A 25,779-nucleotide genomic window follows, 5' to 3' on the forward strand; every position below is an offset into this window, starting at 1 on the left:
GCATTAATCTGTGAGGCCACAGACAGTCCAAAAGCCACTCAATCCCAGCGCTCTTTGTGCGTGAGAGCTCACACACTCTCTAACCCATATGCAACTCTCCGATCAAAGTGTGTGAACCAGCAAAGACGCAGACTAAGACTTGGAAAATGAACCTCTTCTGCTTCACTCTGGTAAGAGAAAATTTTCTTGTTTGCTCATTTATATACTCTGACAGCAGGATGTGGACTATTCCAGAAGATGAACAGAAATGAGAGTTTGATATCTCATGTTCTGAATTGACTCACGCCGACGCTGTATGCCATATCAGATTGAACTGATTATCTGCGTCTCTGCCGGTAGAAGAACAAGATTAGATTCTTGATTCCACTGGTGTTGGTTCAATTTGAGCTGTATTCTTTCATTTGTATAACAACAGTGGTTTAATATACTCAAGTAAGTACTTGAGACTTTAGAGATATTACAAACCAATATTTAAGAAAAAGTTGCTAAAATGCAAATTTTAGCTGCAGATATGACATTATCTTGCGGCAAGAGAAAGTGGGATTGTGATTGTATGGAAACGTTAGGTAAGGATTACCGTGAGACAGAGAGCTCCTTACAGCAGATCACGGATCAGCAGAAAGGAAAATATCCTATTCATAGATCAGGGGCACCACAGCACCTCTGAAGGTCTTGAGAGGCCACTACATTCCCCGAATCCAGATATATCCATCCAACAACAGCCTGTAGCTCCTGAACGTTGCTCTCAACATTCCATACTTCATTTCATAGAATGCAGATCTAAAAATCATAGCTCAAGACCTTCAGCCACACATCTATCACATGGTTATTGTATAATTGCAGAAATTTTGTGCATGTCATGAAGATGTTGGAGATTAATAATAATAACAGTAATAATATGGATATTATAAATAATATAAAAAATAATAAATTAAATACATAAAACAACATAGTATTGTTACAAATAATACAAACAATAATATATTATAGATATTATTAAAACTGGAATTACTACAAATGAATCTAATATTAATAACAATAATATATAAAGTGTGTGTGTACATATTTCTGTGTAATTTTTACAGTACGTATGAATCTATATCTATACCTATATCTATATATATATCTATATCATCTGTGTGTGTGTGTATTTCTTTTTTTTTTAAATCTAGAAGAATTTTATATTATATATATATATATACACACACACACATACACACACACAATAATAATAATACATGTATGTAAGAATCTAGACAGATCTTTATTCACTTTGGTAAAATTGTTCCTTATTTGAATCAAAATTGTGATTCATCACCTTTGACCTGTCATAGATCACCCCTAAAAGCTGCTTTAGAGGTGCAATTTGACATAAACTGTTTTAAACTGGTAAAAATGAAGGTGAAATATGGATGTTTTGGAGGTATTTCCACAAAAAGGCTCATATTTCTTAGAATAAATGTTCTTATTTTGTGCTTGGTGCAGGATGGCTCTACAGACAGCCTGTACGAGCCGGCTCAGATTGGACAGAACACTCAAGATTTATTACCCAGAAGGCTGCCTAGTCCCAACACCATGAAGAACATTAGTGTGTGGAGTGGATCTGAGCCCTGCATCGCCATGGTGGGTTCATCCGCACGTGCCTAGAAATGCAAGGGAAATCACATGGTCTTTCATGAGACTCTGAGCTGCGGTTATGTCGAATGTGACATTGACAAAAATATTAATAAGGAAAAGTGCTACCACCTGTATAACTGCTGATTAATCTGTGAATGACGTGTGTGGGGTACAGCAGGTCGCACTCATTAGGAAATTACCAAAATCCCAGCATGACTTTTTATCCAGACGAGATGCCACACGAGGCCATGGACATCTGATGTATCAGATATCATGATGCACTAAATATATTCTTGTATTTTATTCTAGAAGCTTCCAGAGAATCGCACAAGTAAGACTCAAGAAAGTACGATTTTGGAAAAGGCAAAGAGAAAGTAAGTTCTGGATCTTTTGGTCCGTTAATGATACCTCAAGACCTGTTATTTATGTTAATACATTTCTCAAAATTACACCTTTTATGAGAATGATAACAAACATAGACTGTCAGGGTGGTTTATTTGCATCAGGGCGCCCATTAGATCATGATGTGCCATATGTTGTGTTTTATGAGAGAATGAGAGAGCTGGATTAGGATTATATTAATTGGGACAAGTGTGAGGGATTTAGTTACTGTTCCAACTCACCTGTTTCAACCAATGCCTGATTTGTCCCTGCTTAAGCATACTGGTTATGAGTTGCTTGCAAAATAGCAGTTTGACCAGAACAAGTCATGTAATGGTTACAGAAAAAGAAAAAAGTAGAAGAAAAAATGAATATTGACTATCACAAATTAAAACGGACTCAGAACTGATTCAGTCTGAATCACAGACCGTTTGTTACATCGTAGAAATTCAAGAAGGTCATTGAGGAAACGAGTGCATCGATTGCCTAGTTTTCGACAGAAAAATACTGACTCTTATTTTGGTGTCTGATGTTTCTCCCACTGGCTGCCTTCCAAACTTTGAACTTTTACGGCCATATAAATTATGGTTATGTTCGTTGACCATAAAAAAGGTAACGTTATGTAAGGACGGACTGAACTGGCGTGCAATCTAAATTAAACCGTTCATACTCATAGCAACGGTGTTCATTAAATTTTATTGCGTAGCCTATGGTGGGCTACTACAACAACAGCGAGTTATAAATTGAAAATAAACCTGATGAATAAAATGCATTTATAAAAAAAAAATATATATATATAATTAAAAGATTTAAGGATTAAAAGAAGCAAACAAATAATAAAAAAATCTTAGACTTAGTATTTATATAATATTAATTGATTATGCTTCCATTTTAATATCACACTTTAAATAACCATTATATAGCCTACTGTAACATTAAAAACTGTCAACTGTAAACATGTACACATCCTTCCACAGGCCGTTTTCACAGTTTTAGAAATTTGTTGTTGGAATGTTATGTTTATTTATTTATTTTATGCAGTTTCTCTTTTACATGACAGGTCCCGATTACTATCCACATTAGAAGATGAGACTACAGGTTTGTCTGTTTGTTTTGAATGAATACCCAGAATTCCTTGCTGATTTCCCTCACAGTTCATTAAAAACTTAAACCACATGCCTAATACTATAGTACTAATAATACTGCTCATCATAGAACAAAGTGTCATAGAGTTTAAAGGTCTGTCAAATTCATAATCCGAGGGTCAGTTATTCCATCCAGGACTTCATCTGTCTGGAACCATAGCATTAAGCTTTATGCGTCTGAATTATTATTTTTATTTTTTTGCTTTGTTTCTGGATTAAGGATTGATTTTTTTTTTTTTATTCGACCCACTGAATTCCAGCAAAGCTCTTCTGCCTTGTATTTTTGAGCACTGTTACCCAAATGCCAGCCCTGCTGACCTACTTGGCGGCAGCGCCTCTCAATAACACTATTTCATTTGCCTTCCATGTTTTGCTCTTAAAATAACCCGTTATTATCTCTGACAGATCGTACAGAGTCTGATGCCCACTGGCCGTCCACCAGGAAAAAAGACTGCTTGGTACATAGCAAGAACCATTCGAACACAGGTAACAGGTTCAAAGAGACTGCAGTGTGTGTGTTTTGTTAGCCGCGGAAGTGTGGTGGGCTCGGGGTCAGAGAGAGCTGTGCGTGTCAAACAGTTTTAGTGGATTAGATCAGTGATGACACAAAGCAATTCCAAAAGCCCATGTGAAACAGAGGATTTGATTTGGGCTCAGACTGATTCACTGACAGTCAGAAAAAATGTGATCAGGGTTCACACTCTCTTCCCCAGACTTCCCAAGTTTCCATCTAAATGTAAAGTCTGAATTGTCATAAATCCAGGGCTTGAGCTAAATTGTGCTGCATTTTAATCTAGAGACGGTCAAAGATCACCACCGGTCAAAACTCAGTAGAGAAGAGGAACGGGTGAATTCAGAGAAGACGGTTAAAAATCCTTCCGTCCAGGTAAATCACAGCAGCAACACAGAAAAAATATTGTGCAATATTACTTTAATGAGATAAACACAAACCCTGCCATCCAGAAAATGTGTCTCTTGATAATACAGGATAAATTTCTCAGTGATTAAATTCTCCATTACACTAATGCGATTCAGTCATCTGTGTATTATTGCACTTTTATCATTCTTTCAATGTCAGACCTGAGATCTTTACAATAAGACGATATCACTTTCAAACTGATTCAGCATTGGTGTTTTTATTCACAGGGTGTGAATTTTGAAGCCTGGAATCCCAATAGAGAAAACTCTGAATGCAGACAGCAAGACTTGGTGAGTTTCGTCTCAAACCTTAAACTTTTCAATAGTTATTGCACTTTTTTGTGGACAAGGCGTCTGTTATGATTTTGAATTACTTCCTTCACTTATGGGTCAGTCCAGATTTGTCATATTTCCCATACTAATGGAAAAATATGAAAAATTATGCATAAATGGTTAAAAAAAAATTCCTGAAAATTAAATCAAAAGAACAAAATATTAGAAATGCACCAATATTTATGGCTAGTATGATAAGCTGAATACAGATAAATTAGCCAATATTAAAACAATTTCATATACAGTAAATTAAAAATAAAACCCTAAGAACTAAAATGAATAATTTTAAACAAAAAATTACTGATATTACAATGTAATGTGATTTTGTTTAAATATAAAAAACACCAAAAACTAACATTAAGTATTTTAAAATGAAAACTGAAGTGGATGTGGTACTGATATAATGTGCATCCATTTAAAATATTTAATAAACAAACACAAAGACATAAAGGATATATAGAAATGTGTGGGTACTTAAAAAATAAATAAATAAATATATTTTATTTCATTTCTAAGCCTGCTTTTATTGCTTCTGACATTATGTGAAGTAATCAAATTGTAATTTGAATCAAAAAAGGATAAAGAATGCATATCTTTGAAAAGCTTTTTATAAGGTCAGAGTCTGAGGGCAGAGCTTTAGTATTACCCAGAATCCCCAGCAGTTTGTAGAATATTGTGTGTGTTGATCTTGAGGCAGATTGAGAGAGGTCAACTGTACGCAGCATCTCTGATCTCCCTCACATGCTGTAATTACCCAATGCCTCTTCATTTCAGACCAGGAGGTCAGAGAGTGAAGATGAGGCACAGGGTACACTGAAGAAGATCCAGAAACTGGTGGGAGGTAAAAAGGGAGGTCAAAGTGCCACAGAGGAGTCGAGAAACAACACAGAACCTGGTGGTGAGAACCTAAATAATCATTTCCTCATGTGGACAAAATAAAACAAAAAGCTGCATCATCCTTATTGGTTCCTTTTTACGTCATTTGACAGAATCCAATGGCAAAGGCCACAGTCCTGTCATAACCTGCATCAATCTGACCAAAAAAGCTGAGAAGAAGCACACAAGGGCATCCACACGGCAATCCCAGCAGCCCCTGCAAGATAAAGACATTGATACATCAGAAACAGAGGGTTCTTGGAGTCCAGGGCTCTTTCAGGAGTACTGGAGCCCCATGGCGTATTCTCCAGCGTGGGACACGTCCACACACACCTGCCACAGGTCAACAGCTGAGCAGGTCATGTACAACTTCAACTTCACCCTCCCCAGAGACACGGACTGGGAGAAATACGAGGAGCTCTTTCACCGACTGGACCCCTACAAACGAGACCAGCAAGACCGGTGGATCACCCACTCCGTCATGGACCTGGATGCACCGGACCCTCTGGTGAGACACTGATCAGAGCTGCACTTCCCATTGAAAGGACACACAAGATTAACAGCATCACATGCTGGAGACAAGCATTCCAATGTATAATGTGCTGGTGATATGGAGATTTCTGGCAGAAGAGCTAAAACTACAAAATATGCAAAACAGAGTTTTATTAACCAAGGTGTACCACAAAACAGTCTTTTTAATATTTTTAAAATAGTAATGTTTTCCTTGAGCCACAAGATAACAAAATAGGCCTGTTTGTGGTGCATACTGCTTAAAAGACAAAAACTTTTAAAATGTATACAGTGCCCTCCAAAAGTATTGGAACGGTAAAGACAAAATCGCTCTGTTGGCTGTGGAGTCAAGAGATTTACAAATATGACTAAAACATGAATATGAGACAAAACTACAGAATGTCACATTTTATTATTGGGTGATTCAACACATAGATGTTTTACCAGCTAATAAGTTCAGCACTTTTAGAGTTTCATCCCTCTATCTGATGTGAGCATAAGTATTGGAACAGTTGCCTCACAGGTCTTTCTAAGTGATCAGCTGTGTCCTGTTGCATTAATTCTTCAGATATTAAAAGCAGGGAATGTGTCGTATCAGTTATATCCATTACTTCTATATTCTGAATCTTGCATTCGATGATGACACACACAAACCAGGATGAAGATGAGGGAGCTGACTTTGAGAGAAAAGCAAGCAATTTGGATGCTAAAAGAAAAGAGGAAGTCAGATAGAGCTCTAGCAAAAACAAAGGACATGGAGAAATCAAGAGTTTGGAAACCACCATCGACACCAGCAACCAACAACTACCTGATCGGCTGAGTAGTAGTTGATGCAGTAGTTGATGACAGACATATCATAAAAGCTGTGAAAATGAACCCTAAAAGACGTGTCTGTAAAATCAGCAACAACTTCCAGAAAGCTGGGGTGATGCTCTGACAATCTACTGTCCTCAGGAGACTTTGACACAGAATTACAGATGCTACACAGCAAGATGCAAACCTCTGACCAGCACCAAAAATAGAAAGGCAAGATTAGAGTTTGCAAAAAAGCAAAAAGATGAGCCAGAAGAGTTTTGGAGCTGTGTTTCTGGACCGATGAGACAAAGATGAACCTTTATCTAAGTGATGGCAAAGCAAAAATGTGGAGAAAAAAAGGGAACTGCAATGATCCCAAGCATACAGCCTCATCTGTAAAGCATGGTGGAGGTGTTGTCATGGCATGGGCATGTATGGCTGCCTCTGGAACAGACCCTCTCAACTTTACTGATGACTTAATGTATGATGACAGTAGCAGAATGAATTTGGAAGGGTACAAAACCATCTTGCCTACCAATATTCAAGAAAATGCCACCAGATTCATTGGGAAGCGCTTCATATTGCATCAGGACAATGACCCAAAACACCCTGCCAGTTCAGTCAAGGAATTTATAAGGGCAAAGAAATGGAAAGTCTTAGATTGCCCAAGTCAATCTCCAGATTTAAATCCGATTGAACATGAATTTCACCAGCTGGAGAGGAGAGTAAAGGCAGAAACTCCCCAAAACAAGCAACAATTGGAATTGGCTGCATTAAAGGCTGGGAAAAGCATTTCAAAGGATGAGACCAAGAGTCTGGTGATGTCTATGGGTCACAGACTCACTGCTGTTATTGTGCGCAAGGGATCTGCAACTAAATAATAGCTTTTAATCTTTTATAGCTGCCTGATGTTCAACTGTCCCAATACTTGGAATACTTACAATGAGTGGGATGAACTCTAAAAGTGATGCTCTTTTTATTTGGTAAAACATGTATGTGTTGAAATGGCTAATAATAAAATGTGACATTTTTTATATTTGAAAATATATTAAACAGAAAACAGGTATTGCAAATGTAATAATATTTCACAATATTACTGTTTGTACTGTATTTAAAATTCAGCCTTAATGAGCATATAAGAGGCTTCTTTCAAAAAATATAAAAAAATCTCACTGACCCTTTTTTAAATTAATTGATGATAAATAAATGCTCAATTAAAGATATTTCTTATTTCTTCAGATCATATAAATTACATCAGAATGGCCTAGTTCTGGGTGTTGCTCTAAAAGATTGTCATGATGATAAGGACTCATTATTTTCTCTTGAAGAGACACTTTAAAGTCCCTGATTAGAGATGTCAGAGTAGACGCTCACATCCTGTGTGCGGTTGAGGAAGTGTGTTTAGACTCAACTGCATGTGTGAGCTGCTTCAGGACAGTGCGGGTGTCTTCAATAAGAGCTGAGCGGCTTTCTGTCCGAAGAAATTAAGACAAAACATTTGACATAGTTGGCAGAATGCTTCAAAGAAAACCATCCAATGTCTCTGACAAATCAAGGAACAAACCCAAGGTAAAAATGATTTTTTAATTCCAAAAAAAACAAAAAACCACACACTTTGTCCATCTGTTGTGGTGAAATGATACATTACACAAGTACTGTGAGCGCTCAGCTAACAGTTATTCTGTTTTAGACTTATTAGCCATATGAAAATCTGTCACCTTTAGTGACCATTAGTGATGATCTCTTCTGTGACCGCAAGATTATGGTGTGAATCTCAAGATGCAATCAAGACCACTTTAACCTATTTTATCTCTTCATTTTGGTTCAGCGTTCCACCAGTTTTGGGATTTTTGACAGACAGCAGCCCACCCAGGTCAAGGCAGAAGAGAAGGTAGAAAGTTTGGTGAGTTTGGTTTCTTTAGTCATTAAAGCACAAATAAAAAGCTGGACTCTGAAATCTCCCATACTGAACTCCATGTGTGTCTCTGTAGCCTGTGGAAGCAGCTGAGGTGGATCCCAGTAAATCAGGAGGTCTCGGGAAGAAGATGAAGAACATCTCACTGACCATGCGCAAAAAGATGGGCAGGAAATACACTAAAGCCATGTCAGAGGAAATGGTGAGCGCTTGCTTGACAGTTCAGCAACTCTAACCTTAGAACAACATCAAAACTTACCCACCATGTTGTTACACTTTTAAAAACAAAGGTTTTTTAGGTTTAGCAAACAACGCTCGTCTTATAAATTATGATGTTGCATCATAGCTTGTTCAGATCAGCGCATTGGCTTTTGGGTTCTTTAAAGGTATGGTTTACCAAAAATGAAAATTCTGTCATCGTTTACTGACCCTCATGTCTCTTCAAGCTTGCATTTCTTTCTTCTGTGAAACACAAAAGAAGATATTTTGAAGAATGTTGGTAGTTCCCATTGACTTTCATTGTATACAATAGAAGTCAATGGGAATAAAGTGAAATGAAAGTTCTCTCATAATTTACTCACTCTTATGTTGTTCCAAACTGTATGCATTTCTTTGTTGTGTGGACCATTAGACAACATAGAAAAATGTTGGTAACCAAACAGTTTTAGGTCCCATTGACTTCCATAGTACTTTTTGCCAATTTAATGGAAGTCAATTGGAGCCAAAACCATTTGGTTTCCAACATTCTTCAAAATGTCTTCTTTTGTGTTGCACAGAAGTCATACAGATTTGAAACAATGTGATTGGGAGTAAATGATGACAGAATTTAAATTTTTTTTATGGAATATCTCTTCAAAGAGTTAATTTTACAAGCACAGAAAATTATATTTATAGTATGGTTGAAATCCAAAAATGAAAAAGGTACCATAAAAGTAGTGCGTATGAACTGTATGCTATATTCCAAGGTTTGTCTTTGTTCCTCAGCAAGAAGACATTATAATGTATGTAACGTTTTTGGTCATTTATGGAGCTGTTTTTCTAAACATCAACAAAAAAGACAGTTAAAGATTTAAAGTTCTTTGCGGAACTTAAAAGTTCTTCTATGTTTATCCTGAGTAAATGGTGTGAGTCTGAGGTATTAAAGCAAGAAACCGTAACGTCTCTGTAGTTTTCTCGTTTATTTCAAGCTTATTTACAAAGTGGTGAACATTTATTTTGCCGCTGTACTATAAAGAGCTTCTGAGGAGCTCGTGTGGGCGGATTACATGCAGCTCCCATGTCTGAGGTAAAAATGGCAGTGCAGCTCTCGCGGATTAAAGACTTTGCTCCCTCGAGCGACCCACGGCCTAGCACGACCTGATTTGCTACCTGAAGACCTGTCACGTATCAGTTTTGGTTGGGACTCTTGCCTGAGACTTTCTCTGATGTTTTTCACAGGGTGAGGAGAACGAAGCTGCGGTTGCTGAAGTAGTAGACGGCATGTTGGCCAAAGGCTGCAACCACTCCAGTAACTCCGTAGAGAGTTTGTTCAGCTTGCACAGCGGCCAGAGTTCATCTAGTAAGCTGAATAAACTAGTAGACCATTTATTATTGGATCACGGGTCTAATCTAATCACAGAAGCGAAAATGTCCTGCTTACTCAATTGACATTTCAGCTATGTGGTTTGAGTTTCACTGGTTGTTTTTGCATTTCCTGATGCTTCAGGTGGTGTGACAAGTGGCTCTGAAGGTTGTAGTAACAGGGACAGCCTGCGTTTAGAAGAAGATGTGCCATACACGGGCCAGTTCTGTGGAAGAGCCAAGGTCCACACTAACTTTGTTCCCAGTCCATATGACACAGAGTCTCTCAAACTCAAGGTAAAAACCAACTAAAGTCAAGTCACCTTTATTTATATAGCGCTTTTAACAATACAGATTGTGTCAAAGCACTTAACAGTATCAAATTGGAGGATAGAGTGTCAGTAATGTATAATAATAAGATTAAACACTCAATTTTCAGTTAAAGGCATTTCATTATTGAATTCAGAGATGTCATTGTCTAGCTCAGATTAGTTTAAATAGTATCTGCGAAATCAAATTGATGATAATCACTAGAAATTAAGTGTCCCCAACTGAGCAAGCCAGAGGCGACAGCAGCAAGGAACCAAAACTCCCTCTGTGACAGAATAGAGAAAAAAAAAACCTTGGGAGAAACCAGGCTCAGTTTGGGGGCCAGTTCTCCTCTGGCCAACTCAGAGCTATTAACATATATTCATTTTCGTTTGTAAGGTGGGAGATGTGATTGATATCATCAGCAAATCTTCAATGGGAATCTGGACTGGGATGTTGAATGGTAAAATAGGAAACTTTAAGTTCATCTACGTCGACGTGCTGGTGGAAGAAAGCACGCCCGAACCAAGGATTCGCTCTCACCGGAGGAGCAGAAGACCTCGACCCAAAACTCTTCAGGAACTTCTGGAAAGACTCAATTTGGAGGTGCTTAAAATGTCTAATTAACTACTAAAGCTGATGATTAAGCTATACCCACAGGTTCACATTCAGACATCTCAAAAACAGGATGTAAGGTATTATCTGATGTAGTTGGCACTACTTTAAAAGACAAAAATGTTTCCACAGGAGCACATTTCATCTTTGCTGTTGAATGGGTATCAGACGGTGGAAGATCTTCGGGATTTGAAGGAGCAGCATCTCGTAGAGCTCAATGTGACTGACCCTGAACACCGACACCGGCTGCTGTTGGCGGCAGAGTACCTGCAGGACCCTGAATGTAAGTGACTGAACATCAGAAGTCATCAAAATATTAATAAATTCCAGGAAATGGCACACTGATGATGCTTGTCTTGTTTCCAAGACCTTTTTTTTGGTATTTTAGCTTTTATATAAAAGTTCTCACAGTTTAGGCGACATATCAGAGCTGAGATCATACAGTGTTTTAGAAGCTCATAAACAAACCTCATCAAAGCCACACGGGTGAAGCGACAGGTTGAAAACACTACTTTTCACACATTTTCTCTCAGATAAAAATCTAGTTCCTTTCCACTCGAGTGTCTGATAATTTCAGTGACATTAAAAATAGAAAACAAAACAAAGATGAGATAAAATGCATTTAAATGTTAAAAAAAAAAACTAAAATAATACATCAAATATATTTTACAAATTTAAAATAATGCAAAATGTTTAAGAAAAGAAAAATATTAAACATTTGAACAATGTCATGACAAATTGAACATTAATTTGTGTGTGTATATGAATAAAAATGGTTGTCCTAATAGGAAATTTAATAAAACACAGATAAGATCAAATACATTAAAATATTTTATATACTGTATGTTGTTTTTAAATTAGATGTTAAAATGTTTAAATTAGATGTTTTATATATATATATATATATATATACACACACACACACACATATATTTAAATGAATACAATATTGTAATATGTTTAAATGAATTATATTAAATTATTTTACTGTTTTAAAATTTGAGTAGCTTGAAAACAAAACAAAACAAAAAAACAACACTGCTAGTGGAAAAAAGTGAATGTCATTGAGGCCAGTTTTTTGCAAGTGATGAAAGACCCAACAGGAAGTGTGTTGAGCAGTGAGCTTGTGTGGGTATCCGTCTTTTAATTTCAGATGCTTAGCCACACCTCACAAACAGCATCAAACGCTGCAATACACAGAAAAAACATTGCGTGTTATGAAAACATACTTCCAAGTACCATATGAATATTCATGCACAATCATCTGATGACATTATCATGACGTCCGTGTCTGTCTTTTTTTACAGATAATAATCAGGGCCACGGAGAGAAAGATGAAGAGCCCAAATCTCCCTCTGAGCAAGTCAAAGCCGAACTAAACGACTGTCCCAGAGACTCTGGCTGTTACATTGGATCCGACTGTTCAGACAACAGTAAAGAGGACACAGAGACCCAGCCGGCCCCTCTCAGCCCACCTGCAACCCAAGCATAACCACAGCGCTGCATAAGGCTGTTGATCTTGTCCTTGCCTGACTCTGGTTGGTGCAAAGACTGTTACCCGCCGGCCACAACCTATATTGGCCAGAGTTTTTGACTGTGTAAAGCAGCCTTTGTGTTTCAGAGCTGTTGCATTAAGATGTCTCTTACTCGACACTGGATTCTAACATCATGGACACTGTGAGAAGTAGTTATAGATATTAAAGATGACATGTAAATATACTGTAAATATGGTGAAGCTTTGCTCTTGTAAACCGTTCAAACTTTGCCTTGCAGATGCTAGACAAAACAACCTATTGAGATTACAAATGCATTATTTTCATGCAATAAAAATATATCTTTATATCCTACTAATTTCATGTTACATATCCAGTCATATTAATATAGTCATATTTACTGGTACAGATGTCAGTGGCTTCCTGAACCTAAAAGTGATGGGATCAGTAACACTCGTGCTGCCATCTAGTGTGAGCACTTACTAACTCCATCTTTTACATGAACCATGCACATGTAACTCAAAATTATTGAAAATCATTTGGCAAAATATAATCTCACAGCTTTTGCTGAAGTCTGTCGTAAAAATAACTGGTAACACCTTATAATAACATTAACAAATATAACACTGGTTTATTAATCATTAGTTAATGCACATTCAAATAGGTAAAAATTCCTTATTTTTTGAATATGCATAAACAAATTTAATGATTATACACTACTGTTCAAAGTCTTGGGGTTAGTAGGATTTATTAAGATGTTTTACATCTCATGTTTACTAATGCTGCATTTATTTGATCACAAATGCAGTAAAAACAGTAATATAGTGAAATATTTTCTATTTTAATATATTTGATTTCTGTTTTCCTATATATTTGAAAACAGTTGTGCTGCTTAATATTTCTGTGGAAGCTGTGAAAGCTTTTTTTTAGGATTCTTAGATGAACGTTCAAAAGAACAGCATTGATTTAAAATAGAAACAACATTCTAAATATCTCTAATGTCATGTTTGCTCAATTTAAAGCATTCTTGCTGAATAGAAGTATTAATTTCTTAAAAAAAAAAAAAAAATTACTTCTCTCATGAGCGATTTATACCCATTTGTTCTGCTTGTGAATAATGTGTTACCCAATAATATACAATAAAAACCTATGATGCTTTGATTTACTATAAGTATCATTCATAAAGACTAAAAAAAAATAGGCCTGTCTATTGCAGCACAAAAGTGGCACAATTTACCAGACATACTGCTTCATTTCTAGTAATTACCTTCAAAACCCATTTGAACACCTCATGAAAAACACTCAACGCTATTCAGAGATTTCATTACAAAATAAATCACTTAAAAAAAGACATCGATACAGCAAGGTAGAAGAAAACTGATCTTAAGCTAGTGCAATGAGATCTGAATCACCAACAAGCAAATGATATGTTACAGAAATAAAATAAAAAATAAATAATCATGAGCCTACAGTCAAGCTTTACAAGGGCTAGTTTGAACCTTTGATTTCTGCATGCTTTAACATTAAATCCATTAATCTTCAGACTGTTCTTCACAAACAATAATAATAGAACACTTTTATTACCTGCTTTCATCAGATTGGACTCTAAAATTTACAGTGCACAATAACTCCGCTCCATTTAAATACAGTGTGATACAGAAAAAAATACATCAGTACATAAGGCATCAAAGCAGAACACTGAATCAGTGGAATACAGTCCCAGAGTGTCCGTGAACCAATGAAAACCATTCAAAGTAATCCACTGGAGATGAAAAAGCAACTCAGTCTAAATGAATGATTTCGAGCTCGAGATGCTCGATCCATAAAATGGATTCAAGTGGTCACTAAAGTTTGCTTGCATGACGTGCGGACATCATGATGTCATCACGTGCATTAGTGTCCAGACCGTTTCCTGTGTACACGGACAGCTCATCTGTGCTCCCGACACCGTTGTTGATCTCTGAAACGAGCACAAAATTCATTAGCCAGTTTCACAGGGCAGATTTCTCCACTAGGAGGGGGGGGGGGGTGATGTGGGGTCTGTATTTAAATGAATGAACATCCACAACACCACTTTTGGCTCACATCTTCCCCCAGCATATTGAGTGATGGTAGTAAGACTGAACTCAAATGACTGTTGGCCACTGATTGTGTGAGTTTTTTTTTGGGAGTTCTTTTTTCACAGTATGTGAATCTTCTTAACATTATTTTTAAACATTTTGGTTGGCTTCAATCATATTATGTTTCACTGGAGCTGTAATAACTCCAGTAAACTCTAAAATACTGCTAATATTGATATGAAATAATATTTGTGTGTAATAGTATTATTTGATATGCTTATATAAATGTTTGAAAGCAACAACACGCATACATATAAAATTCATACACATATATATATATATAAATAATTCATAAAAACTCATTCATAAAACCAAATTCTTGGCAAACCTCCACATGCAAGTCATTTATACATGTGCATTCATTTTGGGATACACACACACACTTATTTATATATCATAAATCACAAAAAAAAAATTCTTATTTGTTCATGATACCGAATGCATTAATTGATGCATTATCTTATTGTGAAGTATTATTATATGCAGATATGAATACAGATATTGATTGTGTATTATGATCACCACCAGGGGGGCGATGTGCCCCAGCCATCTGCAGAGATCACGGAGTTAATTTGTTCTGTGGCTTTATCTCCACACAGCTGTGTGCTCATGAGTCTCACCTGAGAAGATCAGTTTCTCCTTCATGAGGTTGACGTCACGACTCGGCCGACGTACTACAGCACTTAGCATGATCTGCTCAGGGTTGTAGCTGCGCATGCCACTCATCTTCCACCTGAGGAAAAATACCACAACTCAGTCACCAAAACACACTTCTGAGGGTCTGAAAGTGCCAAAAAAAAGTTCTGGTCACCAAGTATTAGATTGAGATATTTGATGAGAAAGTGAGAGAGAACATTTAAAAGGGTTAAAAAGGATTGAAGAAAAGAGTGACACTGAATTAAAAGCACACAAGAAGGAACAAAACACAACCAACAAAAAACAAAGAGAACAAATAAAGACCAAAACAGTCAGAATTCTGTCGCTAAAATACTCCTCATTACCTGATCAGGTGATAGCTGAGCAATTTCAGCGAGCAGCGGAGGACAGGCACATGCAAAGAGCAGAGGACAGAGAGATAATGGAGGGAATAGACATTGCCAACAAGAAAAGAGCAGAGCCATCAGTTGAAAAGCACCCGGCCGCCCAGCAGAGAGATAGCAAGCATGCTAACTACAAAATAACCAAACATTAACGCTAAGGACTGCACTGAAAATCAAATAGGCTTTTGTGCAAATAAAGCCATTATTGACACAGCAAAAAGCTTCCAGTATTAAGTAGTATTAAGAAACAGCTCGAAGGACATACTAAAAGAGATGCACTTACTTCTGATATATGAAGATGCTAATGACAATAGCCACAGAGAATAAATCTGATGTGATCCATATCAGGCCATATTCATCTGCACTCTATAAAACATGTTAAAGCTGCATTTAGCCATTAGATATCAATGTAAATGTTACATATTAAAAAAAAGAAAATAAGGGGGAAACAATACAGGTAGAATCCCAATAAAATAAAATTGCAATATAAAAAATTGTTTATAAATTCAGAATTTATAAAAAAATAAAAATTATACTATAAAGAGAGAAAATCTCTGATGCGTCTAAATATTCAGTCTTCAGTACTATTTTCAGGTAATATTTTAAGTATTTCAAAGGTTTTTGGACCCAATTTTGCTTGCATACATTTGCATCAGAAAAATCTATAGTGCAAGGGATTGAAACTATTTGCAACATTTCTCAATACTGATCTTGCATCATATATAAAGCATGCCAATTTAAAATCTAGAGTATTCTGTGGAATGGATGGTAAAATGTTTTAAACAGGGCCAAGATTCACTACATCCTCCTTGGAAGCTGACAGCATAATCAAATTAGCCATTAAATGAACATCCGGCCAATGTGTAGGACTTGATGAATGACAAGCGTTCCCAATCTGTGGAAAACTGGCCTGCTTTTAAGTGTGTACTTGAGTGTGGCCACCAGAGTATGTACTTTTCGTACATAATAGGAGTATGTGAACTGGGATTCAGCCAGTGAGAGACCAGTACCATGATCCAGATAGGATTAGGCACTTTCTTCAGGATGTGTGGAGCATCAGAAGAGACGGACTGAACCCCGCTGCACCACATGAGCGAATACAGCCATGGCTCGTTCACTGGATACACGTTCACACTCACATTACTGCCAGAAAACTGCCTGCTCACAACACATACATACATACACACACACACACACACACACACACACACACAGAGAGGAAGCTTGCTTGGTGAAAGTATTGCAGAACAAAACCTCATGCCTATTTTCATATAAATGAAACAATTTATGATAAAATGCATGCATAAATTTAAACTTCACACACACACACATATACCCTAGTAATAACAACAATACAAATGAGTTCTCTAAATATTACAGACCCATAAATGATCTAAATACATCTATTAAAATGGATAAAATATTTTAATTTTACTTTTTTTCACCTTTAATACAGTTTGGAAAAGCAGATGTGTGTGTGTACCTGATATCCTGAGCTCTAGCCTGGCTGTAGTGCAGGGTCAGAGTACTGATCCCTCTTTCTTTCAGCTCAGCCACAGGAAGTTTCTCATCTGATGTCTGCTGAAGGAGAGGAACCGCGGCACGCACTTTCTTCCTGTACCAGTCAGGCGTCCACATCACCTACACACACATTATGATTGCTGATTATGCTCTTTTCATATTTTTCTGAATATGAATACTCAATACTAAAGACTAACATTTCAACTAATTATATAAAATTGGTAAAGGATTTATTTTTTTGATAAATGTTTTATTTATTAGAAATTATTTGGCTCATAAAGTAGCTGATAAAGGCATTTTCTAATGTTAGACACTTAAGAATATTTAGTTCAATATTTAAAATGTAATAAAAGAAGAATAAGACAATATTTCTAATTTCTTCAAGTCATAAAAATAAACATACATTTTTAAATATATATTTTTAGATGAATTCCGAATGTATTGGTTCTGAAACTAGCTTAGAAAGACCGTTTAAAAGTAAATTTATCAATATTTAAGATGGATTTAGAAAATTTAGATGGAATAATGACATATTTCAGCAATATATTTAAGAATAAATACACACATTTTTTAATTAAATATTTTTTTAAAGATTTAGAATTTTGGCACATGAAATAGTTGATAAAAGGTCTTAACTTTAAGAATATTTTTCTCAATATTTTACATTTAGTCAGAATAAAGAAATTAAACAACATTTCAACAAATTATATAAAAATATGTAAAAAGTATATTATAAATGTAATTTATAATATACTAAAATATTTTTAGATGAATTCTTAATTTTTTTGAATTGTTGGGCACATAAAGCAGCTCATGAAGGGTTTTTCTTCAATTTTTGGAAGCTCATCAAGAATATTTTTCTCAATATTTCAGATATAGACTGAATAAGGCATGACAGACAACACTTCAACAAATTTTCACTGTTCAGATGTTGATTTAAGATGGTCTTTAGATGACAATAGGTCTTTTTTTTTTTTTTTAAACCAGAGGCTTGCCAAGTGTGTAAATGTATGTTGTGTGTGTTTTGTACTCTCACCTGTTCTGGTAGGATGCTGGATCTCTGAATGACCTTCAGTGCATCACTGACCCAGAGCTGGTGTCGGGGGTGTTGAGGTGGAGGTCGTCGCAGGCTGAAGATCACAGAGCGGTTTGTTCTAGCAGCCAGACGCAGCAGCTCCGCGAGGCTACACACTGTCTGATTGGCCGTGCGGTTGCGATCCTTTTCAGACATGTACTGCACTGTCCAGTACGGGTCATCCTGAGGGACAAACAACCTCAATCTTTAGTAACTGTGAAGGTGGACGAAAGAAATATGAAAAGGAATCAAATCAAATGTAATACCCTGAGGAACCAAAGTCCAGCATTGAGACTGCGAAGCTCTGTCCAGTTAAAGAACGAGGCGTCGTGGTCCTGACGGGCTGGGAACAGTTTGTCCACATTGGTGGTCCTGCGTAGTGTGCGGTCCCTCATCAAAAAGGGCACTCCATCCAGACTAAAGCAAAAAAAAAAGTCACATTAGAGTCAGGTTACTGCGAGCCAATTAGAGCTGCTGCCATTCTTTTCTCACATTCAAAAAGATACGATAAAAAAATAAATGTGATAGAGATATATATATATAAAAATAAAAAAACCCCCAAACATATGAAACCAGTTAATATTCATTCTAAAAAGGTATGATTAAAATGATAAACTAAACAAAGGCAGATTACTATTAATTCAAAAAAAGTATGATAAAAATAAAACAAACCTGATAAATACCATAAATTAAAAATAAATAAAACAATAAAATATAAAATTAAATAAAAGAAAAAAAAATTGATTGATTCATTCAGGTATGTTTCATAAAATCATAATACCTGATGGTAACATCTGCTTCCAGGGCAGTGACCTTCTGTTGCAGTGCTTTACTGAAGGACATAATGGTGTGTTCTGGAGCGAGCTGAGAGAGAAAGAGGCAGTGTGTAATGGGAGTTACCATCTTAACACTCCTTCGAGGAAGTCAAACAAACAGGTTTAAGCTTCATTGTACAATCAGCTTAATGTTTACACAGAGTGTAAGTGTGGCTCTATACAGCAGGGACACACGATCCTTTCAGCGCTTTCCAACTGTTGCTAAACTTCAGAGAGAAACCTGGATGCCAAACATCCGGCCTGAAAAACCAGGATTATGAAACTCACCATTGGAGCTCCACGACGGCCAATGACAGCAGGACGAGGACCGAGCTTGGACCGGTCCATGATGCAGGGAGAAGAGATGAAGAGGGGAACCAGATACAGAACCAGAAGGACACTCACATAAATCACCAGCGTTACAACTTGAACCCCTAGATAAACACACAAACGTATGCAAAAAAAGGATCAAAAACTGTCACTACTGTTTAAAAGGTTTGGATCAGTAAGATTTTTGTTTTTTAAAGAAGTTTCTTTATGCACACCTAGGCTGCATTTATTTGATAAATACAGTAAAAACACTAATATTGTGAAATATTACTATTTAAAAGAACTGTTTTCCATTTTAATTATTTCAGGATGTAACTTCGATGCAATGCTGAATTTCTTCTGTGTCACGTGATCCTTCAGATATCATTCTAATATGCTGATTTGCCGCTCAAAAGAACTGCATTTGTCACTGTGGATAAACCAAATACATCCTCACTGAATAAAAGTATTACTTTCTTTCAAAAACAAACAAGCAAAAATTTACTGAGCGCAAGTTTTTGAAGGGTAGTGCACCTATATTTTACAATTACATCTTGTCAAAGTGTAGGGGCCATCTTAGCTTTGACCCAGTCTGCCTTTTCCCCCTCACATGACCTTCAACTCACTTGATCTTTCCAAGCGCACCACCTGAATGGCGATGACCCACCCTAATGCTGTGACCGCAGCTAAAGCTCCAATGTGTAGAAACGGCCCTGTGAACTACAACAGCAAAAACATAATTACTTAAGAAAGATCAAGACATTGGACAGTAATATGCTTATGAGGTTGATCCAACCTGCAGAGAAATTAAGACAATGTCCCATTCGTCCTGCCAGAAATCATCAATGGACACCACTGCTGTTATGATGGCGAGCAGAATGGCCAGAACTACAATCTGTAGGAAATAAAACTTGTTTTTAATATACATTCAGAACCTCAGTCTAGTTCTAGGCTTTACCTAGACTTACAAACTCTTCTCACCTTATGGATCCAGTACAAATTAAGCTGCTGTCCCAGTGCAATGTGACAAAGTGCAAGAATCTGAAAAAAACAAAATACAATAGAAAATTATAAATAAAATGCATACAAATAAATATAAAAATTAACTTTTATAGAGATATTGTGTTGTATTTCGTATAACAACCTCAATAATAATAAAAAAAAAAAAAGTGAGAGAGCGCAATTAAGGCTGCAATAGTGATGTTTTGAACAAACAAGCAGTCAGTCATGGCTTCACCGTGTAAATGCAACTATTAAAAGGCCATAAAAAGTTTAAAGGCACTACTCACTTTCTCTATGCCACATGTGCAAGTGTGAAGAGCGCTCACCATTAAAAATGCAGTGTAAGTGATTCCTGTGAGTGTTGTGGCGAGAATGGGGACTGTGCCATCCTTCCAAATGGCCGAACAATTGTATAACAACCTGCCAGAGGAAAAAAACCCATCACAGCTCACACCAGCAGGGATTTAAAAAAAAATAAATAAATAAAAAGCATGCTTTACATACATGATGTTTTCCAACAACTTAGGGCCAGTTTTACTAACAGCATGCACCAGCGCAAACAGTCTTTTGATGTTAAAATTTTACTGTCAGGAATTAATAAAGAGCGCAGTGACGAATTAGCGCTGAAAAGACATGGACACAGTAATATGCATTTGTAGGAGTTTCTCTTACAGATGCAAAATTTATGAGAGGAGAATGTTCAAATTAATCATGCAACGTGATTTACTAACATTTGCGCTCATCAAATTATTTAACGCCCCCCTCAAAAAAAGCATGTCTTAAACTATTTTGCGCTTGAAATGGCTGCACTTGTTGTTGCTAGGAGGAGGCACCACAGAGATGAGAGAGCGCGTGGTAAAAGGGAGAGGATTTTTTCCACTCGTATTAATTTATTAGGAATGCCAGAAGAACACATTGTTTGCCAAGCCATTTAACTTGCTTCAGGAAATACTTGGAGTCACGCTATACCAGGCCTATCAAAACTTCTTGCAACCCTACCTTTTTTGGCCTCGGGTTCTTTTCAGCGCTTTGTGGCTTTATTCTTTATTTGCGATTACAGTAATTTGCACTGTGCTTTGTATCTTGCATTGATCGATATGTAAATGAGATGTTGATCGATATGTAAATGAGATATTGCGTCTGTTTTAATTTGCTCGTTGTTAGTAAATCACCCACAGATATATCCAAACCCATCAATGCTCTTTTGCAATTGCGCGCTCTTGCCAATTTGTCCGGTTTAGTAAAACTGTCAATTAATTCAGAAAGTTGTTAAGCAAGCCATGTTTGCGAATATAACTAAGAGTAAACCTTGCAATCAAACTAGAAAGCTCATAAAACATGCTCTAGCAATGAAATGTGCAAACATGGCTTGCTTTCAGCTCCGTGGTGAGGACACACAGCAGGGTTCAGAGTTAATGACCAGCTGATGTCTGTGCTAAAACGGCAGGTTCCTCCAAACATCAGGCTGAACTCACCAGTTGAACTCGTTGTAGTCATTACGAGCCTCCAACCAGAAGTAGGACCAGACGAGGAGAAGAAGAAACGAACAGCAGAGGAGGAAGAACCATGAACATTCCCACTGAAAAACAAAAACAGGATGTGATGTAAACATGCATGTCCTCCAGACAGACATTCATTTAACAGACACTTATCCCAATGAGGAATGTTACAAATCAGACAGATGTGTCAAACCAACAGTCCTGACAAGACTTTGTGTTCCAAATTTGGACTTTTAATAGCTCCCTTCACAACAGGTTCACATCTGAAACCCTATGGCTTTACAATCAGCACTTCATATCAAGTGTGACAGGGGATTTTAAAAAGCCACTGAGATCAAATACGTAGCTTTTAAGATGCCTTAAAGAGCATGATAAAATGTGAGCTTAAGTAACTAAGAATTTAAAAGACTTTAAATTCCTTCACCACAGAAACCACACAGCGTTCCACAGCGAACTACAGCAGCGATGGAACATTTTCAGCACAGTGGGATCTTTGAGAGAGTGAGAGTGAGAGACTGGCACCAGTTAAAGGGTGATGTAATAATCAAACTGGTCTCAGTTCACCTGATGCTGAAGTGAATGACTGTGAATGCCATTTGTTTAGGTAATAATAAAAAAAAAATATATACGTAAATAATATTAAACTTTTTCCAGATGTACGTGTTAAATGACGAGCTCACAAGCTTGTTCGTAGAAGAAAAAGCAGCAAGCACATGAAACAATGGCTGGAGTTTACATACTGAATCTGTCAGATATCACTCAGATTTCATTTAGGCAAGGATGTGGCTAATTACACTTTATTTTTTTTGTATTATTAAATAGGCTATTTTTTTGCCCAAGAAAATTGTTGATTCTAATTTTCACGAACTGCAAGTCAACACTTCAATAGGATGTATATGACTTTGAAAGACGTTATTTGTGATTATTTTGCAGTACATGAATCTATTGGGTAACGCAAGGTGAGAGAGACATCTAAGTGGAGTTAGCAGATCAGATGGCTTGCATCCTGCTGGCACTCACCCTTTCAGAACCCAAAAAGACCTTTCGTTCCTGTGGAGGTGTGAAATAGATCTAATGATCTAACGACCACGTCCTGAGATTCTGGAAGTGATTAGTTCAAATGCAGGGTGAATTAGGGTCACTTTTGACTTCTCACGCCATCACCTTACATTACAACCCAACTTGAATATCCTAATGTTTTGATTTGTTAATGATATTTTAATGGATCTGAAGAAAGAAGTCTCTAATGCTCACCAAGACTGCATTTATTTGACAAAAAAAATAAAAACGGCAATTATGAAATATTACTACAATGTTCTAGAACTGTTTTCTATTTGAATATATTTGAAACTGTATTTAGTCTTGTGATGTAAAGCTGAATTTTCAGCATCATTACTATAGTCTTCAGTGTCACATGATCCTTCAGAAATCATTCTAATAGGCTAATTGGGTTATCAAGAAACATTTATCAATGTTAAAAACATCTGCTTAATATTTTTCTAGAAAGCACAATAGCATGAATAGAAAGTTCAAATCTTTCTTATTACAAAAGTCTTTACTCTCATCATTGATCAATTTAATGTGTCCTTGTCTAATAAAATTATTAATTTCCTAAAAAAAAGAAAACATTAAATATACACAGAGCTAGTCATTCCACATCACCCAATGTCTCAGATGACCTCAAATTCACCCTACATTGGACCACTGATTAACAACTTAAAACAGAAATATGTAATTGCGTTATGAATATGAAAACCAATGACTATCATTTCCAAACTCAACATTTGAAGTGATGAAGCTTTTCACCAATCCTGAGATTTCAAAAGACCACAACAAGCCATCTGACATGCCTTAAATACCACTCCCAACAATAACAGCTTGCATATAGTTTTCTAGCGATTCCACACACCCTGACAGAGAACTGAATAATGCACTGACTCATGTTTTATTGGTTTGTGGATTGTGGAGGAGTCATTCTACAGCGGAGGACACATTTCACTGCTCTGTTCATTCATTCTGCACAGCTGACAGCTGCTAATCCCTCAATCCCATCAGCTCCTCCAGACCTGCTCATGAGCACATCGGGTAGGACACATCGTCACCCTGCTCTAATTATAGAGTGGGCGGGGCTAGCAGTGATGACACAAAGTAAGCCAGCCAATGGCAGAGCTTCTGAAGAGTTCGCTCTCAGTGCCGAGGTGTTACTTCAGAGAGCCTGTTAAAATGGAAAGATGAACTAGTGTGTGTGTGTTCACTCCTGAAGGAGCATTTATGGCAACAAAACCCACAAACTGAATCACCACAAGCTTCAAACTGGATAGAACATGACAAAGAATAAACAGATCAGAATACTACAATACTGTTGACTACACCGTAAAAAGTATATGGTCTGCAATAATAAATAAATTGCTTTAGCAAATATAAATAAAACATTTCAAGCAATGCAGTATGCTACATTTTTAACCTCAAGTTTCATGTTTGTTTAAATCAGCGAGTGACTTGTCATCTCAGACATTAATACACTTAGTTGTCTTTTTTTACCGAATTTCATATAAAATCTCTTAACTTTTGGCAGCCTGGTGAAATAATGAGCCAAGAAAGGGTTTGTTTAAAATTGTTGTTTGTTTAAAAATATAGTACGTCAGCAGGCAAGAAAAAAAAAATCATTTCAAACAATAGCATGCTATGGCCCGGTTTCACAGACAGGGCTTAGACTAAACCAGGATTAGACCATAGTTCAATTAGGACATTTAAGTAATTTTTATCAACATGCCTTAGAAAAAGCATTACTGGTGTCCATCTTGAGACAAAACAAAAGACACTGATGTGTTTTAAGATCAGTCAGTGCAAGTTTTTTTTCAGTTGAAACAGCTTAGCATTACATTTTAGTCTAGGACTAGGCTTAAGCCTTGACTGTGAAACCGGGGGTATAACTTTTACCTCAGATTGCATGTTTAAATCAACGAGTCAGTGTATCATTTCAGACATTTAGACTTTTTTTTTAGATAAAAAAAAAATATATAAAAATCTTAAGCCCAGTCAAATAAGCAGTCAAGACAGAGTTTGTAAAAAAAATGAAAAAAAATCCCTGCTAATATTACCTACAGTAATATTAAGTCAAGTTTAAACACACTGCACAAATTGCATAATGTATGGTATGCCAAGTTTGGAAATTAAACTGAAAAGTGTATGTGTGTGTGTGTATACACATCTAATTCATTTTATATTATACATAAGTGTGTGTGTATGCGCATATATATATATAAGTGGCGTGCTAAAATGAGGCGGCAGTTTTATATAGCTATATGTATGTGTGTGTGCCTGTTACACTTAATGTCACATTTTCCTGGGTAAATAAATAGCAAAAAATAGTTTTGTATTTTATTTAATTTTAATACTAATTATACATTTCATAGTGTTATGCATTTTTTTATTTATTTATTCCAAAATAATAACTAAAGGCAGTATCAATTTGAACAATATTCCGGAAACAATAAGGTTTCATTAGTTAACTACTTTAGTACTAAGAATAAACAATAGCCTACTTCTACAGTATTTATTAATCTTAGTTAATATGAATTTCAACATTTACTAATGCATGATTAAAATCAAAACATTTGTTTGTTAACATTAGTTTATGCACTGTGAACTAAGATGAACTAACAATGTATTTGTATTAACTGATGTAAACAAAGATTAATAATGGGCTAAAAAGACTAAATATTAATTGTAATAAATGTTCATTGTTTGTTCATGTTGGTTTAAATGACACCTTATTGTAAAGGGTTACCAATATTTTTTTTCTTTGTGAACTGATGTTCAGCTGTTCTTTTTAATAGTCAACTTATTTTCAAGTCATCATCGTCATAAAAGAAATGTAAGCGCTGCCACAGACACGAAGATATATCCTTAATTTCATCACACTGAATGC

General features: G+C 36.3%; 2 protein-coding genes across 3 annotated transcripts in view; one reads left to right on the forward strand and one right to left on the reverse strand.

Moving 5' to 3' along the window:
- Positions 1-13,633, forward strand: LOC306865381 (SAM domain-containing protein SAMSN-1-like). 2 transcript variants are annotated; one of them, XM_079409944.1, is made up of 16 exons: positions 1-170; positions 1,486-1,623; positions 1,927-1,991; positions 3,059-3,096; positions 3,549-3,629; positions 3,941-4,029; positions 4,290-4,352; positions 5,169-5,292; positions 5,384-5,778; positions 8,404-8,478; positions 8,567-8,692; positions 9,928-10,048; positions 10,196-10,347; positions 10,759-10,965; positions 11,107-11,257; positions 12,282-13,633. In XM_079409944.1, exons 1-16 carry the CDS (start codon positions 147-149, stop codon positions 12,464-12,466), a joined length of 2,034 nt encoding a protein of 677 aa, XP_079266070.1. In that variant the 5' UTR covers positions 1-146; the 3' UTR covers positions 12,467-13,633. The 2 variants fall into 2 exon arrangements, with proteins under 2 accessions (XP_079266070.1, XP_079266071.1); XM_079409945.1 differs by lacking the exons at positions 1-170; positions 1,486-1,623; positions 1,927-1,991; ... (4 more) ...; positions 5,169-5,292; positions 5,384-5,778 and adding an exon at positions 7,968-8,144 and having other exon boundaries at positions 12,282-13,630.
- The window catches only part of LOC306865382 (glycerophosphodiester phosphodiesterase domain-containing protein 5-like), a 24,436-nt gene continuing 11,731 nt past the window's right edge, over positions 13,075-25,779 (reverse strand). The window contains exons 3-16 of the mRNA XM_079409946.1: positions 21,825-21,928; positions 20,676-20,769; positions 20,329-20,388; positions 20,144-20,242; positions 19,974-20,067; positions 19,327-19,472; positions 19,005-19,087; positions 18,490-18,640; positions 18,185-18,406; positions 17,111-17,268; positions 16,638-16,785; positions 15,911-15,993; positions 15,208-15,320; positions 13,075-14,427 (exon numbers count right to left, since the gene is read on the reverse strand). Coding sequence (XP_079266072.1) covers positions 14,312-14,427; positions 15,208-15,320; positions 15,911-15,993; positions 16,638-16,785; positions 17,111-17,268; positions 18,185-18,406; positions 18,490-18,640; positions 19,005-19,087; positions 19,327-19,472; positions 19,974-20,067; positions 20,144-20,242; positions 20,329-20,388; positions 20,676-20,769; positions 21,825-21,928 — 1,671 coding nt within the window. The 3' untranslated portion in view covers positions 13,075-14,311. The remainder of the gene's footprint in view (positions 14,428-15,207; positions 15,321-15,910; positions 15,994-16,637; positions 16,786-17,110; positions 17,269-18,184; positions 18,407-18,489; positions 18,641-19,004; positions 19,088-19,326; positions 19,473-19,973; positions 20,068-20,143; positions 20,243-20,328; positions 20,389-20,675; positions 20,770-21,824; positions 21,929-25,779) is intronic.

This window comes from Barbus barbus (genome assembly GCF_936440315.1).
Source record: "Barbus barbus genome assembly, chromosome: 47".
Classification (NCBI taxonomy): domain Eukaryota; kingdom Metazoa; phylum Chordata; class Actinopteri; order Cypriniformes; family Cyprinidae; genus Barbus; species Barbus barbus.